Raw genomic sequence first — 17243 nt, forward strand, 5'->3', positions numbered from 1 at the left:
AAAACTTTTCGTATAGTTTCTATAGGGTGTTTGCAGAGTGCATATGTGTTGGAGATCTGTTGGGCAGGCAAAAGTGACAGCTCCATATAAAACACACGGGCTGGGAAGAGCAAAATTTTTTAAATGATTTATTTTCTTCATTTAAAACAGAAATTACAAATTGCTTCATACATATGGCAAGGTAATATATCTGTTTACTAAATAAAAAAATTATTTTCAACAAATAAGCTAAGACGCGGTAGCAATGATCAAAAATGTAACTATGACCTAAGTTAGCGGGATAAAATTAAACAAATATCAATAGCCAGCAGTTGCTTTCGGCTAAGAGAGCAATTTGTTATGCTAAAACCAATTTTATATTCCGTGACTTTCAACTTGGCCTATGCCGCCTATGCCGTATACTGCTGCAAAAAACAGTATATTTGGGACACCGATTTAACGCGAATTCACCGAAACCCTAGTTACCAAAAGTCAGCATATATTTCAGGGAACATTTGTCGGATACTTAAGCTATTAGTTGCTTTAAAATGATGAATAATTTTAGAAAAAATGATAATTTTATCCAGCACGTTTTTGCTGCATCGAATAGGAAAAGTTGCAATGTGTGCCCAACAGATGTCTTGCATGTGTGTGTAGCAAAAGCCCTATAAACCTTTCCATTCTTGTGTGTGTTGGTGCTTGAAAATGAGGCAAACAAGCATCAGCCCTTTGCCAAACAGAGGCAAATATCATGTATATACACGCGTTTTTCGTGTTCGCTGTGTGGGTGGTTGAGCTGTCAGAAAGCTCTATTGTCGAATTTGTTTATTCAATCCGGATTGGAAGTTGGAACTGGATGAACTTTTTGTGTTCATTTGCTCCTATCTGACAGATAAAATTCATCCAGTTTCAAGCCGGATTGAATAAACAAATTCAACATATGTGTTTCACATATAGATTTTTTCCATGTGCCCAGTAAAAGAACTTTATGTACCATTTATGTGTTTTTGAAATTTACCTTTAAAATTTGCACATACTATTCATATGCATATAATTTTCATGTGTACTTCTGGACGGATTGTGTTTATATGTGGCACATAATAATCATAAGGATTTTCATATGGAAATTTTCCATTAGTTATGTGCGGATTATTTTGAATGATGAACTTTCCACAAATTTATTTGCGCGTTAATCACCTTCGTTCGATCTTCTTTGTTCCTGCAGTTGCCTTTTTCGCCTCTTTCTCGCGTGAACTGTCAAAACGGTGGAAACCTCAACGCGAAAAAGGTGAAAAGTCAACCAAAAAAACAAGACCGGAGAAGAGAGCAACACCGCGCCGCAAGTTGCGTAAATTAAATAATTATTTCGAATTGTGTCTGTTTGCAGTTATAAACAAACGAAAATTTTATATATTTAATGTTCTAATCCGTTAGCCGCGCGATCGTAAGTTCAGAATCACAGTGTTTCGGCGATAGCACATTAGCCACTCTGCTAAGATGAAGTAATTAGTTGACTGTCGCAATTTTTTCGAGAAAACCCCAACAGGAACAAGCGACTTGCAGAATGGATATGTTGATCATTCTGGGTGTGGTGGTCCTCATCTACGGACTTTTGTTATTTTTCGATAATTTTTTTAAGGTAACTTTGTAAACACCCAAAATTGCTGAAGTTATACCTATTCTGATTTATTTTTCAGAGCTGTATGCATTACCCCTACGAAGTGTTTCTAAGAAAAACTGGCCTATCGGTAAAGCTGTTCCGGCTGCAATGGCACACAACGGCTCTAAATCGGTCTATCGTAAAGTGGAGTACGGCCTATCCAAAGCTATTGGATCTAAACTTTAGCTTGGGAGTTTACGTTTCTATTCTGCTTATGCCCGTGGCATCCTGTTTGTTGATTGCTACCGCTTTTCATACCAACGCTGCAGGAAAAACCAGCGCGGAAGCCGGATCCGGAAAGCAAGCGGTTTCGCTTGAACTACTTTTCCCTGGTGTTAACCTACCGTTCAACGAAATCGGGTACTACCTAGCGGCACTGGCCATTAACAGCATCGTGCACGAGCTGGGTCATGGTTTAGCGGCCGTTTTGGAAGACGTACCCATCAAGGGTTTTGGTTTTCATGTTATGTTCATTGTTCCACTGGCCTACACGCAGCTCGATTCCGATCAACTGAATGCGGTTAAAATGTGGAACCGGCTAAAGGTACTCTGTGCCGGCATCTGGCACAATCTGCTACTGGCGGGCTTCACTTATCTTCTGTTCGTGGCTACGCCGGTTATGCTTTCAGGTCTCTATCGGGTCAACGAATCGGTGATGGTAACAGATATATCGAATAATTCACCGCTGCTTGGCTCAAAAGGCTTGGAAGAAGGTATTTATTAATTGAATTCAATTGGTATCAATATTCAGAAGGCGATTTTCCTCGCAGGCGACATCATCACATCAATCAACAGTTGTGAGGTACGCAGTGAATCGTTGTGGTATGGCTGCCTGCTGGAAACCCTCCAATCTCAGCCTTCCTACTGTATATCACCGGATTTCGTGCATTTAAATGATGAATCTGTCCCGATATCGCACAAGAACGACGGCCTCATAGAATGCTGCAATGCCGAAAACAAGGCAGCAAGTTGCTTCGAGTATATAGTGGACGTGAACGAGGAAGATGTTGCTCTGCCACAGCACATGTGTCTCAGTATCCGCAAGGTAATCGAGAACTCTTTCGGCTACTGTCAGCACAAGCCGACCTGCTCGGAGGGGCATTGTTTCAAACCGATGATTAACAATTTCACAACGATCATGCAAATCCGAAGAGAGGCCAAACCGGACGTAATCTATATAGGCCATCCGGCTGATCTCACTCGAACGGTTCGAATTTCGCAGTTCGTTCCAAAGACATCCTTCTTTCGGCCGGGATTAGCTGACTTTCTGCAACTGTTGCTCAAGTATGTGGTTGTTTTTTCGATAGGACTAGCCATCATCAACGTTCTTCCCTGTTTCGGTGTCGATGGGCAGCACATTGTCAGCACGTTGCTGTCCAACGGTGCCGTCGTTAGCCGGGTGCCACACAAGAGCAAACGTGAAATGATTGCACTGTGCATCAACATCGTTGGAACATTGCTTGTGTTTATCCTGGTGACGAAAGTATTCTGGCAGATGATCTTCAGCGCCTTGTGGTAAATGAAATGAAAACCCCTTTCCGGTTGACATTGTTATGTAAGGAATCGAACGTGAATTTATGTAAATTATTAAATATGAATTACACTAGTATGTAGAGTAAAAGCAAATTATAGTCAATAGTTTCTAAGATAGGGAGATCATACAGTGATAAAACGATTATGATAGCAATAGTGTTAGTCATCGGTAGATGATAAAGATTCAATCATTCAATTGTGCATCTCTATTACTGTAGTAATTGTACTGAAAAAGGTGTAGCTAATTAAAATTGTTCATTTTAAGAAACAGATTTCACACTAGTCTTATTTCACGTGACTGTTCGGTACAAAGAAACCCTCAGCACCGCGTAACGCTCTGCTTCTACACTGGAAATACTGAAAAAAGAAGCAAACTAACTGGAATCCACACCGTAGCGGCAAACAACTCAGCCGTATGTGAATGATGAATTAAATAATGGTACTACCACCAGCTTTAGCAGAACGTCCGTTAAAAATGTCATGACAAAAAGAATTGGACACGAATCGGAACACGGAATATACCGAACACTACTCGAAGCTACTCGAGAGAGAGAGAGAGAGAGAGAGAGAGAGAGAGAGAGAGAGGATTTGGATTCCTACTAATCCCAGCGACAAAACCCTGATGAAGTGAGAACCGTAACACAAAAAAAAATATTCGCGGTCAGATTCAGAACGCAAATTAGAAACCTTATTGTGATCCAGTGCTATGTGTCTTGATCTTGCTCGTACAACGTCGAAACGCTATGCGGAGCAAATCAGATGGCCTTTCGAGATCTCCCAAGTAGCAGGTCTCACAGTAAATGTAGCGAAAACTAAGTCTATGGTAGTGAACACTGACAATTCCGCCAACTTCACAGTAGCGGGACAAGTAGACGCCTTTCAATACCTTGGTAGCCAGACAACGCCCGATGGTGTTACTAAGACTGATTAATATTTGGCGCTCAAACCAGATCACTCTACATGAAAAACCTGTATTTTCAACTCAAATGTTAAATGCGTATTGCTCTACGGCTGCGAAGTACGGTGCGTCTCATCGGATACAACACAAAAACTGCAGATATCTGTTAATTAGTACCTACCCGGTGGTCTGACAACAAGATATCCAACTAGGAACTCCATCATCGATGTTACCAACGGCCGATAGCAACAGAAATTCGAGGACGTAGATGAAAGTGGATAATACACCTTGAGAAAAGGAGCGAGCGAGATCTGCAAAGAAGCATTCGATTGAAATCCGCAAGGACAACGTAAAAGAGGCAGATCCAGAGGCTCATAGCGATGTAGCTTAGTGAACGACATCCGGGCTGTTGACGAGAACCTATTATAAAGTTGTTTATTTATTTGTACATCAACAGGCCTTGTGGCCCAAATGATAATTTAACCTAAAAACTACGCGCTATTGAAAAAAAGCGATTTTTCAGCACTGACATCAAATTCGAAGCTGGAGTAAAAGCGGTTAAAGTGGCGTTGGAGACCGGTAATCGTGCTGAAGGTGCTGTAGTTAGCAGTAAGCAGCATTCGGTTGTCGACACACCATTTGTCAAAGGTCGATAGTTCCTCCTGAAGGACAGCGGCTTCGGATAGATTTTCGACTTTTGAGTATAACTTGAGGTCGTCAGCAAACAAGAGTCGCGGACCTTTAAGCAGGTAGTTGACGTCATTGAAGTAGATTAGGAATATTAAAGGACCAAGATGGCTGCCATGTGGTATTCCAGAATGAGCAATGAACGATCCAGAGAGACTGCCCTCAATGTTCACCTTTAAGTGGCGATCGGATAAGTATGAACGGAACCAACGCAGCAACGGACCACATATGCCAAGTTTATCCAGTTTAGCAATAGTGATTTGGTGGTTCAATTTGTCGAAAGCTGCGGAAAGATCAGTGTAAATGACATCTGTTTGCGACCGAGCAGCGAAACTATTTATCACGTAGGATGTGAGAGTCAAGAGATTGGTAGTCGTGGAGTGCTTGGGCATAAATCCATGTTGGTTATCAGAGATGTACGGTTTGAAAAATGCAAATACTGGTTCAAACAGGGCGAGCTCACAGTTTCGAAATTGAGTTTAGAGCAGAGATTCCTCGATAGTTATCTACGTTTTTCCTATTTCCCTTTTTATGCACAGGAAACATGTAGGCCGATTTCCATGCTGAGGGAAAGACACCTGAGTTAACGGATAAGCTGAAAAGATGGCTCATTGGAGCAGCAATAGCGTGGATGCATTTTTTCAGGAACACAGATGGTATACCGTCCGGTCCAACGGATCGAGAAAGTTTCAACTTCGCGGCGGCCGATGTAACCATCACTTCGTCGATGGTGAGGTTGTTCAATGAATGACCCAGGAAAGGAACACACTCGGTCGCTGTGGATATCTCTGCAATCGTCAAACTTTCATTATTTACTGATGACTGGAGAATTTCATCGAGAACAGTTCAGAAATTTGCTGAGAGTTGCTGAGAGGGTAGACCGTCATCTTTCCGTTGCTCGTTGACATATTTCCAAAAAGATTTAGGGTTACGCTTCAATCTTCGCTCGACATTTCTCAGGTAGTTGCGAAAGCAGGAACGACTCAGACGTTTGTATCTTGTATTAATCGACAGGTAGTGGTTGCGGAGGGGTAGGGTCCTGTACCTCGTAAATTTCTTTAGAGCCGCTTTCCTTTCGGATTTGAGACGTCGCAACATAGTGTTTAGCCAGGGTGTCTGGTACTGAGCGGGAGCAGTTCTTTTGGGAACGTGACGATCGATAACGTAGTTCAAGATATTGGAGAAGGTTGTGGCAGCAGTGTTTATATCGTCATTATCTAAAACTGTGCTCCAGTTGATGCTGCTTAAAACATTTAGAATATCCCCAAAATCAGCATGGGCGTAGTCGTAGAAGACGGCCGGAGGCGCAATATTTACGTCACGGATAATTTGTTGGCTTGTAGTAATTAGCAGAGCTGGATGATGCAGAACATGCTTGACAAGCGGGGTAGGCGCCATCGTCACTTCCGGGGCCTGACTACGAACACTGGCAAAGCATAGATCGAGGAGGCGCCCATTTTCGTTGGGTATATCGTTTACTTGTTGAACGGTTGCAGTACTATAGCAATCGAGCAATTCAATATTGATAGGCGATAGAGTTGACGAACCCATGTCAGCGTACAGGTACCCGTTGCCGCGTTCACGCCACTTAATGCTTGGTAGATTGAAATCGCCCAGAATAATAATGTCATCCGACGCAGATGCCATCGATGCTATTTGGTTAACTGAATTAATATGTGCATTCAGAATAACCGGGTCTCGGATGCGGTCAGGAGGTACGTAGATAGCACACAAGAATAGTCTACGGTCTGAAAGTTTGATAGTTACCTATACTTGCTCGACCGGTAACCACTCGACGTTTTCGATGACGAAGGTCTGCAACTGGCGGTGGATCGCAATCAAGACTCCGCCTCCCGTAGCTTTGCGGCTGTTGAGCACACTTCGATCACAGCGAAAGACTTCGTAGTTCGGCCCAAATATCTGCCGAGAGCACGTACGGTTGTCAAGCCAGGTTTCGGTCAGCACAATTATCTCGTACGGGCTGTCGGCGCATGCTAGCAGGTAGTCAGGAACACTCGTGTTCATACCACCAACGTTCTGGTAATAGACGTGAACGGGATGGAATTTCAAGAGGCTCGATGGTGATGAACTACAAGTGGAGAGCGGATCAACAGTGGGGCTGGGATCAGCGATTTCAAAACTTGCCTGGAAGGCGATTCTGGAAGCCCCGCTCCCTGCACCCTTCAGCAGGACCGGGACGGCTGCTGGTCGCTGGCTGGAAGGGCTCGACTGCGGCGGGGGGTCGGGGGCGTCCATAATTCCATCTGTAGTGCGTCCCAGTATCACGTTGGGCGAGGAGACATGCGGATGTCTGAGGTCACGGTCATTCTGGTGGAATGTCAGTTCAGCAGTTGGAGTGTCGTCATCAACGTGTCGTTCAGTAAGGACCGATGTCGGAACATAAATGTGTACTTGCCGTGAAGAGAATTTTGGAAGCCCCTTTCCCCGCACTCACGCGTAAGACCACAACGACTGATGAACGCTGGCGGCAATAGCGCGACTACGGTGGGGGGGTCGGGGGCATCCATAATACTAACAACAGTGCGTCCCAGTGTCATGTTTGGTGAAATAATCGGTCGTTTGGAGATGGCAGTAGCGTCGAGTTGACAGAAGTCGGCCAGTAGAAACTCGGTGCAGTCAAGTGTCGTCGATGTTACGGGAACTATGGTCCCTCTACTGCAGGGGTCAACGATGGAGCTGCAGTCGAAGGAAGTTCTAAAGGGACTGGAGTTAGCACCATAGGAATTACAGATGATGAGCCAGCACCGGAGTTATCACTGTGTCCAACTAAAGGAGTAGCGGGAGGGTCGGGAGCGGTGGGGGGTAGCCATACCACTGAATTCTTTCGCACATCGTCGAATTCCATAAATACAATTCCCTGTGGCCAAGTATCTGGGTTCAAGGCCGCATTTTTGTACGCCAGGGGAATGCCAACTTTGAACGAAATGAAGTTGAGCGATTGAAGGTCGGCCCCCTTTTTCACCAGTGAAATTACACGAACGGGCTCCTGGTTTAGTAAACCATCTCGAACAAGCCGCTCGACAACCTCAGAGGTCACGGTAGGGTGGAAACGCGAGAGGTACACCCAGAATAGCTTGGGCGGGGTGCCGACCACAAGGTTTTCGGGGTTATCGACGACTCTGGTGCCAGAAGTCGGTTTATTCGGGGTTTCCGAGTCACCGCGACGACGTTTAGCAGGACGATCGCGAGCTGGTATTCGCATCGGGGTTGCCGCATTGACCTTATCGGCGAGTTTGGCAACCTCGTTGTTATTCCGCACGATTTCGTCTTTTAGCTCCGAGATTCCGCTCACTTGCCCTGCTACGACTGACGATATCACGTTTCCCAGGGACGACACGGTACTTTTAAAACGTGCGAATTTCATAAGCCTAACGCATTCATCACACATCAACAGTGTTGGGCACCGCTAATTCGCTAATTCGCTAACCGACTAATCGAGAAACGCTAGTTATACTTTATAATTTATACTCAGACTAGCCGAATTGTTGCTGGACCATGATTGCAAATAAAGTGCCGCTGTTTATTTGAAAATTAACAAACTGTAAAACATTTTATCCATTATAATAGGTTTTGATCGTAGGTAAATTAAGAAAAGTCATGTAATAAATGTAAATTACAAATAATTTGTACAGCGATAGATTACAATGCAAGTTGTTGCGATATGTTCAAAAATAAACAGTAACTGTTAATTTGCAGTTTGCTATTAGTGATTAGCGAAATTTCCACGACTATCGAGCAAATTGCATCGGTTAGCGAATTAGCGAATTAGCGGTGCCCAACACTGCACATCAACATTAAACAAATTGTTGTTTGACCGGACGAATTTCATGAAAGGAACGTTCAAGCCAGCGCACCGAGTGTGACACACTTGGTCGCAAAAACCCATGCATCTTAAAAGGTTCTCCTCCTTCTTTATCGTTTTCGCGCAACGATCGCAAGCGGTACACTCTGTCATTATGACAAACAAAAACGAAAATCGTGTTAGGAGTGTACCAGTAGGTATGCCCTTAGTTGCGTGCGCGAATATCGATATAGCGGGTAACGATACGGTATCGCCCAATTTATCGGCAGCTGTGCACAATGTAAACAAACAAATCCAGCAATACTAAGTAGCCACAAATCACAAAAAATCACTCCGATTAAATTCCGGAAGCGTTGTTTCGACAATGAAACGCCGAATAAAGCCTTTAATTACACTTTACACGAATTATGAACAATAAAACTAACGATAAACATGCATAAAATAGCAAAAACTTTGCGAGAAATCAGACACAAAAACAACCGCCGTTTAGTACAGTGTTGCCATGCTATCCTATCCTGACGACAGGTGAATGGCGGGTAACCGCCGGCACTGAAGATCTCTAATTTCATTCCTTTGTTCTAGTTACTTGACCGGCGGACATGCACCAATAGGTAAGTAAGTTGTATGAAGGGTCAAAAAGGAGTTAGTCGGAAAGCAACATCACTTACAAGTACTGGCGCCGCTACCTTATATTTCGAACGGATTGGTTTTTCGAACGAAAGTTTTTTCGAACGATGGTCAGCAAAATCAAATGGGCAAAAAAACATCTCGTTCGAAACAAGTCGAACGAAATATAGATTCGTTCGAAATACAGATGTATTGGTGTGGGTATGAAATGGGAAAATTATCTGTGCAGGAGCGCCCAACCGGCTGTGGTTTTCGGCTGCCTAATCTTACAATTTGGCGCCAGTTTTTCGGAGGGACGTTACTGGGTGGTATGAACAGACCGAGTGAGGGTTATGTTTTTGCATAGAAAAAGAAACCCTCACTCGATCCGTTAAAATTCTGCACTTGCGCCCCTGTTGGGTGGTTGGTACCAAATTGTAAACCTAGGTAAAAAAAATTGGCCATGGGGCCTTACCTTGCCGTAAGAGTCAGCAAAACATGAGCTCCTAATTTAAGGTGTAGCTCCGTCGCGATGACTAAACGGTTGAAGGGGCGAGAGCATGTCAGTCGCAAATGGAGTACTTTGGGCATCTTACCTCTACTGTACCATGCGAGGCCCTGGTATGGTCGATCTTTGTTGTCCCCAGCGTTTCGCGGGAACAACATAGAGATCTTGTCACCTCTGTGGAGCTAGATGCTTCGACCCTCGAAAACGGATGGAGTAGGATACAGTCGGCCGTCAACGAGGCCGCAACCGCGGTGCTAGGTGTGGAAACCTCGAGTGCACGAAATGATTGGTTTGACGGGGAATGCCAAGAAGCGATAGAGAGGACAAAAGAGCTTGGGAAAACTATCTGAGCATATCCACGAGAGAGAATTTGGCCAAATATCGACGAGCGAGGAATAAGTTGACCACGATACTGAGGAGGAAAAAGCGCCTGAAGGAGGACAGAGATCGTGAGGAGCTAGAACAACTATTCCGGGCTAACGACACACACAAATTTTACGAGAAAGTGAACCAAACTCGCAAGGCCCACATACCAAAACCTGACATGTGTAGAGACGAGGGAGGGGATCTAATCACAAACGAGCGCGACGTGGTCGACAGGTAGAAGCAGTTCTTCGATAAGCACCTCAACGGCGATATAGCAGCAGGAGACACAATGGAAGTTAACCTCGGAGTACCTACAAACGACAACAGCGTACCGGCTCCCGATCTCGAAGAGATCCAGCGAGAAATTGGTCTGCTGAAGAATAATAGAGCCGCCGGAAAGGACCGACTCCCGGCAGAACTCTTCAAAAATGGCCAAAAACCGCTAGTAACGGCACTTCACTGGCTGATTTCAAGGATTTTGGAAGAAGAGAAACTACCGGAGGATTGGATGGAAGGCGTAGTCTGTCCCATTTACAAAAAGGACGACCGGCTAGACTGCTGTAACTACTGCGGCATTACGCTGGTCAACGCCGCCTACAAGGTGCTCTCCCAGATTTTATTGCGTCGTCTATCCCCAATGGCAAAAGAATTCGTAGGATAGTATCAGGCGGGCTTTGTGGGGGCCCGTGCTAGTACGGATCAAATTTTTACTCTTCGATAAACCCTTCAGAAATGTCGAGAGTACAACGTGCCCACGCATCATATTTTCGTGGATTTCAGAGCAGCATACGATACCGTTGAACGCGAACAGCTATGGCAGATATTGCACGAGTACGGTTTTCCGGACAAACTGACGCGGCTGATCAAAGCTGCTCTGAAACGAGTGATATGCTACGTGCGCGTTTCGGGGACACTCTCACTTTCTCTATAAGTGATAGGTAAGCTTGAAGTGTACAGTCAAAGAAATAAACGGGGAATACCACAATAGTTCTAAATACTGGACGCAGTGGTAAGAGTACCCAACAGAATGGAATGGAGCAATGATCTTCCGTAATCGGACCCCCGAAGTCTCCCACCATATGAGGACAGATGCAAGTTACTTAATATCGAAACGCTGAGTATCTAAAGAACTATATCAAGAACTGTCTTCGTTGCTCAACTCCTAAAGTGCGAAATTGATGCTCCTGAACTTCTGTCCTCGATTAACGTTAGCATTATGCCTCGACCGCTTACACCCCAAGAATTTCTTCGGTCGGTCTACTTATTATCGTACACAATACGGACAACATGAACCAATCCAGGTGATGTGCGGTGACGTTCCAACATTATGCAATTCGAAATTTTGATACGGACCGCGTGGAACCTTTCAAGCAGGGTCGGAAATCCCGCATATAGAACTGAGTCATTTGTTGAAAATCTCGATTTACACGAATGCACGTTCCAACAAACACCTGAAACCAAAACAGCTGAATTAAAATGCTACTGATTTCACTCTGAATACAGGTGGTAGACGCTGAATGAATTTAAGCTCTGTATTCTGTAAGTGTTTAAGCAGCCAACGAATGCGCTGTAAATCAGCTGCTTCACTTTCTCAATAATTGTGCTATACTAGCTGAATAAACGATTTGTCATCCTAATGAACAGCCCTCCCACGAAATATTTATACGCTGATTAAACATTTTAGCAGCCATTATTATTCAACCACAGCTGAATATGCATCGAATAAAATTTATGTAAACAATTCTACAACACTTATTCAGCCGAAATTGGATAACTTATACAACCTATTTCGTTTGAGGCAGAAAAACGCTTGTTAAGCAATTGTATCGCCTTTTATATAACCTCTGTGTGCCTTGTTTCCAGCTTTGCGCAAATTGGTTATTTAAAAACGCGCAAACGCCTCTATTAAGCTTTATTACAGCTTCGAAAGCAGCTATTAGCAAGCCCGAAGCTTGATAAAATCATCAAATTTACATGTTTAAGAGCTGAAAAAAGATTTTTATTTCTAAAACTAAACCATAATTCAGCCACAGGTTGAATAAATTCAGCTATAAAAGCGTTTGATCAGTTTGAAATTGCTATTTGGGAAGCTGCTTTCAAAGCTGCAATGGAGCTTAATAGAGGCTTCTGCGTGTTTTTAAATAACCAATTTGCGCAATGCTGTCAATTCTATTTTTAGAACGAGAAATAGTTTTGCAATGCTTTTTCAGTCGCTTAATCGACGTCTCATCAACCTTTATGCAGCCAAAAAAAATCTATTTTTAAATTTAAAAAGTGGAACGCGTCGTATTTATTTTGCTTTGGCGTCAGAAGCTATATTTCAAATTTCGAATAACTTGAATTCGTATATCCAAGCTAATTAAAAATGCATGTCGTCATCTTTCGGGAATTGAACCGCCATCTTCTGCAAATAAAAACTTTCCAATTAAATTCTGTTATTTATATTTATTCGTGACAGATCCGTATTTCTGTAAGTTGGCGAGTGGTCGCAGTGGTCAAAATCTTCCGACAAAAAAAAGTTGGCGAAAATTTGGAAACAATATCGGACTCAAAATTGTTGTCACATTGCAAAGGTTTAGCCAATCTTGTCGTATTTCAAAGAATATTCAACGATCACGTTGTCACCCTCTGGTAAGCACAAAATGAAATGAAAGTTTGAATGACCAAGCGCCTCCGGCATAATAAACCAAATGTAAAAGCGTGATTATCTGTTGAATGAATGAACACAAAAGGAATGAATAAAATCAGAGCCTCCTGCATGCATGTAGGAAGGAATACTATCGTTTCGAAAAACGTCATATAGGGTAGAGGCCCGCAAATGCGATTCATACATAAACCTTACGATAATCTCTTTCTGAACCAGCGAAGCAAAAAAAAACGGGCAGCATCCGAAGCACGCGAACCATGTTTTCGTATCAGCTGTTGCGATTTTTTTTTGTTTTCGCCAATATTGCCGATGCAGCTCGTGAGTTCATTTCATTCATTCGTCCGAACTCGTCCGTTCGTAGCCCGAAGTTCGATGAACGATGTTCTGGGCTGGTGGGTAGAGACGGCAGGCAACATACATAATGGTGAGAGTGATCATAATTACAGCTCTACGATATTCTCAGCATTTTCTACTTCTACTATACGAGATAAGCGACATTGTTTTTAGTAGTTGTTTATGTTTTTCTCACTGACTAGCTGACTAGATTTTAAATTGCCAGAATGGCTTACTCGCATTTGAGTAATCAGTTTCTTAGGTCAGTTTGAGAGGCAGACGAGTATTGTTTGTTTACACTAGCGCTTTTGACACATTTTCGTTGACTCGTCGGGCTCTTTGACAAAATCCGACCGAAAATAACTCTGAACAAGCAAACGATATTTTCCCATCGCACTCTGATGGTCGATTACGATGAAACCGTTGCCAAGGGGGACAGAATGAAAGCAAAAAACAAAGACATTAGAAAAAATAGTAGAAAGTGTTGTAATCAGTCACCCAACAGGGACTCAGTACTACTATCATTTTTCAAGTGCTTTACCTCCCCGCACGAGTGACGCTCTCCCACGTTCATCGCGTACATTTCCCAACCCAGCCCAACCGCGCCGCCGCTACGCTGGGTGGACGCGAGAGCTCAACTTGCTGCCGCATCGTGCTTCTGTTTATGCGATTGGGCTGCCAACCGCGTGGAAAAGCTAGCAGCAAATTCGGCAGGGATAGCATTCATTCCCACGAAGCAAGGCTCGGCGTGCTGCGGATCTTTTTTCCCTCTCGCCATCGGCAGTTGTATCAGTGCCGTCGTCCGGTTCGGATTCGATACTAGTTCGATGCTAGTTTTGCTTGCATGCGGATCGGGAGTGTTTTGTGCAGACGGAAGACACAGAGATAACCGAGCAGGTGCCGCAAAAAGTACATAGTATAGTTGTCATAGGAAGTGAAGAGTAAAAACAACAAAACATATAGGTAGTTTCAGGACCTGCAGTACCGGTTTCGAGTTATACACGCGCGTTTGGCTCTGCGGCACTACATTTAGTAAACGTAACGAGTCGGTTTGTCGGTCGGTCGATTGCCTGGTGGGTGAGTTCCGTGAGCAGTTCCGTGGTGGGTGGTCCAAGGATACGCCGTGGATGGAAAAGTGGTTTAGTTTTTCTTCTCGCTATTTGGATGAAGGTTGATCATAGGCATGGTAGTGTGCAAAAAGTGCATTTTGGGATGCTTTTCCCAAGTGATGCAGAGTGTAAACGGTGCACAGACAATGAAATCCAGTGCTGAAAAATGGTGTAATTAAGCAAAACAAGAGCAACAAAAGAGCTTAGAAAATGTTGCTCACACCGTGATAGTGATGCTGTTTTGACGGATGGTGAAAGAAAAGTTTTCAGAAAGAAAACGAAAGGAGTGAACGCAGAGCAGAGAATGATAGGTCTAATTTTAGCGGAAACGATGAGAGAAATAAAAATTCAAGCAATTTCTACACTGTCAAGCGTATGTGCTCTGGTTGTGCTTCATCGGTAGCGAAAAATTATAATGAAAAAGCCCTTCGCGATTGTGGCGTTGGAGTGTATAATCGATTGGACTAAATCGTGAGTTTACGTGATTCGTTGGGTAACAGTGTCGCCAATATTGTCGCTTTCCGGGAAAGCTACCGGAAAGTGTCTCTGCTTTGTGCAATTAACAACGCGCAGTGTGACAAAGTTCGTTAGGGAATGGTATTCATGTAAATGAATGTATTAGGATTAGTTCACCGACGGGTGCTTGGGTTTAAACGTTATTACACAGATTTTCATGTTAACGCCATTGCAAAAAATGCGCTTCCCAATATTTTGTTAGAATTTTTAACAACTATAAAAACGAAACTGATGGGAATTCTTCCGATACACCATAGAAGCAAAAAATGTGAATTTCTTTTTATGACATGTTATGCTTTGCATAGCATCAAAGCTTTTTTTAGGCAAAATGGAAAATAAGGATGAAAACACAAATTTGCGGTTTCATTGCGACTTGTTGTGGATTTTACTGCTTTACAGAGCATGTGCATTACGGAAATTTTACTTTATTTTACACAAACAGGTGGCCATACAAATTTATAGCGGTGTCTCGCAGTTGAACTCGAAGTGTTAGATACCAAAATACTTATCGCAACAGTTTATAATCCTCCCGAATGCGAATTATCCGCATTTGCTCGTGACGAATTGACAAGTCTCATAGTAAATTATGATACTATCGTGTTGACCGGAGACCTGAACGTCGATTGGCTCCGTCCTAGTCCAAAACGAGATAGGCTAGAAAGTATGTTGGAATCTTTTGGTCTACGCGTGATCAATATGGAACCCACACACTTCTATCGCGAGGGCTGCTCGCAAATTGACTATTTAATCACAAACTATCTTGACTACGTTACGGTCTTCAACCAAGTGTCCGTCCCTGGTCTTTCAAAACACGACTTGATTTTTAGTTCCATCGACATTGACACCCGTCCACAGTCTTGTCCGATCTCTTTTCGAGATTATACGAACTTTGATCCGATGGCACTACGCTACGCGGTGGAACAAATTCCGTGGGAGACATTTTTCTTCGGTACCAGTAGTGTGGAGAGTGCTACTGAGTTTTTCATCAGCAATATTACTGGAATTCATAACACCTGCATTCCTGTTCGGACCGTCACACAACGTTCACGTTACAACGCATGGTTCAACAATGAAATTCGCACAGCGATTGTGGAACGAGATCTTGCATACAGGGACTGGAAGGTGTCACTGCCTGAGCACAAGGAAGCGAAACGAGTTTTATTCAACAGACTGAGAAACCGAGCTACCATGCTCATTCGACGAGCAAAGTATGATAGACTGACTACGTGCTTCAACTCTTCTACGTCCTCGGGTACACTTTGGAAGAAACTTAGAGGTTTGGGCGTTGGAAAAAATAAGTCGCAGGAGGTTTGCACACATGATCCGGACGAAGTGAATAATGCTTTTGCTAGTCATTTTACTACAGACGACGATATCATACCCATACGGGACGATACTGGAGAAGGCTTTTCGTTTCAGCAAGTGCACGACCATGAAGTCGTTAATGCTATTTTTGATATCAAATCGAATGCGCCTGGGTCGGATGGCATCCCGACAAAATTCTTGAAAATGATTACGCCTCTCGTAATCAACCAGATCACTCACCTGTTTAACATGATCATCACAACGTCAACGTTCCCAGCACAATGGAAAAACGCAAAAGTGATTCCTTTGCCGAAAAAGAAAAATTTACGCTCCATAGAAAATCTGAGGCCGATTAGTCTACTCTGCGGATTGTCAAAAGCATTTGAAAAAATTATCAAGGTACAGATGTCTTCGTATTTGGACCGTTACCATCTACTTTCTGCGCAGCAAGCTGGCTTCAGAAGACAACAAAGTGTAAAAACAGCCTTGCTGAGAGTTTACGACGACATTGCAGCAGTAGTGGATAAAAAACAGAATGCTGTTCTAGTCCTCCTTGACTTCTCCAAAGCATTTGATACTATCTCCCATCGGCGTCTATGCAGGAAGCTCCATTCTAGTTTTGGATTTAGTCATGGTGCTGTTTCATTGATACAGTCATACCTTAGCGGTAGGAGCCAAACAGTTTTTTGCGGCGATGCTCACTCGCAAAGCCTGACAATAACCTCTGGTATTCCACAGGGGTCAGTACTTGGGCCTCTGTTGTTTTCGATCTACATCAACGACCTCCCCAACGTGCTCAAGTATTGTCATGTGCAGATGTTTGCTGATGACGTACAGCTAATCTGTATAAATCCTAGCATGAAGATTGAGCAGTTAATATCGCTTATAAATTATGATTTGCTTGAAGTAATCCGTTGGGCAAGAATAAACGCTCTCAGTGTAAATCCAATGAAGACCAAAGTTTTAGTGTTCGGTAGCAGCCGCTCGTCTGATAGTCTACCAAAAGTGAATGTCAATGGTATTGATTTGGATTTTAGCAACCACGCAATTAATCTTGGTGTCATGTTCCAAAATGACCTTGCATGGGATAAAGCCATATCGTTGCAATGTGGAAAAATTTATTCATGCCTCCGCACTTTGAGAACATCTACAGCTAATCTCCCGCAAAACGTAAAGCTTAAATTATTTAAATCACTGATACTCCCGCATTTCACATTTGGAGATGTGATTCATTTCAATATGAGTGCTACATCGAGATCAAAACTGGAAGTGG

The 17243-nt window shown here is 43.4% G+C and overlaps 1 protein-coding gene across 1 annotated transcript; it reads left to right on the forward strand.

The window, feature by feature from the left end:
- The first annotated feature begins 1309 nt into the window (after positions 1 to 1309).
- Positions 1310 to 3423, forward strand: LOC128736917 (membrane-bound transcription factor site-2 protease). Its single transcript, XM_053831427.1, has 3 exons — positions 1310 to 1618; positions 1677 to 2352; positions 2410 to 3423. Exons 1-3 carry the CDS (start codon positions 1544 to 1546, stop codon positions 3156 to 3158), a joined length of 1500 nt encoding a protein of 499 aa, XP_053687402.1. The 5' UTR covers positions 1310 to 1543; the 3' UTR covers positions 3159 to 3423.
- Positions 3424 to 17243: the final 13820 nt, after the last annotated feature.

This window comes from Sabethes cyaneus, chromosome 2, assembly GCF_943734655.1.
Source record: "Sabethes cyaneus chromosome 2, idSabCyanKW18_F2, whole genome shotgun sequence".
NCBI lineage: Eukaryota > Metazoa > Arthropoda > Insecta > Diptera > Culicidae > Sabethes > Sabethes cyaneus.

Bases quoted from the DNA above. Each gene is read 5' to 3' on its own strand.
- LOC128736917 (XM_053831427.1), top strand. From the start codon at position 1,544: ATGGATATGTTGATCATTCTGGGTGTGGTGGTCCTCATCTACGGACTT. The intron at 1,619-1,676 runs GTAACTTTGTAA...TTTATTTTTCAG, and splicing joins TTTTCGATAATTTTTTTAAG to AGCTGTATGCATTACCCCTA. The intron at 2,353-2,409 runs GTATTTATTAAT...TTTTCCTCGCAG, and splicing joins CTCAAAAGGCTTGGAAGAAG to GCGACATCATCACATCAATC.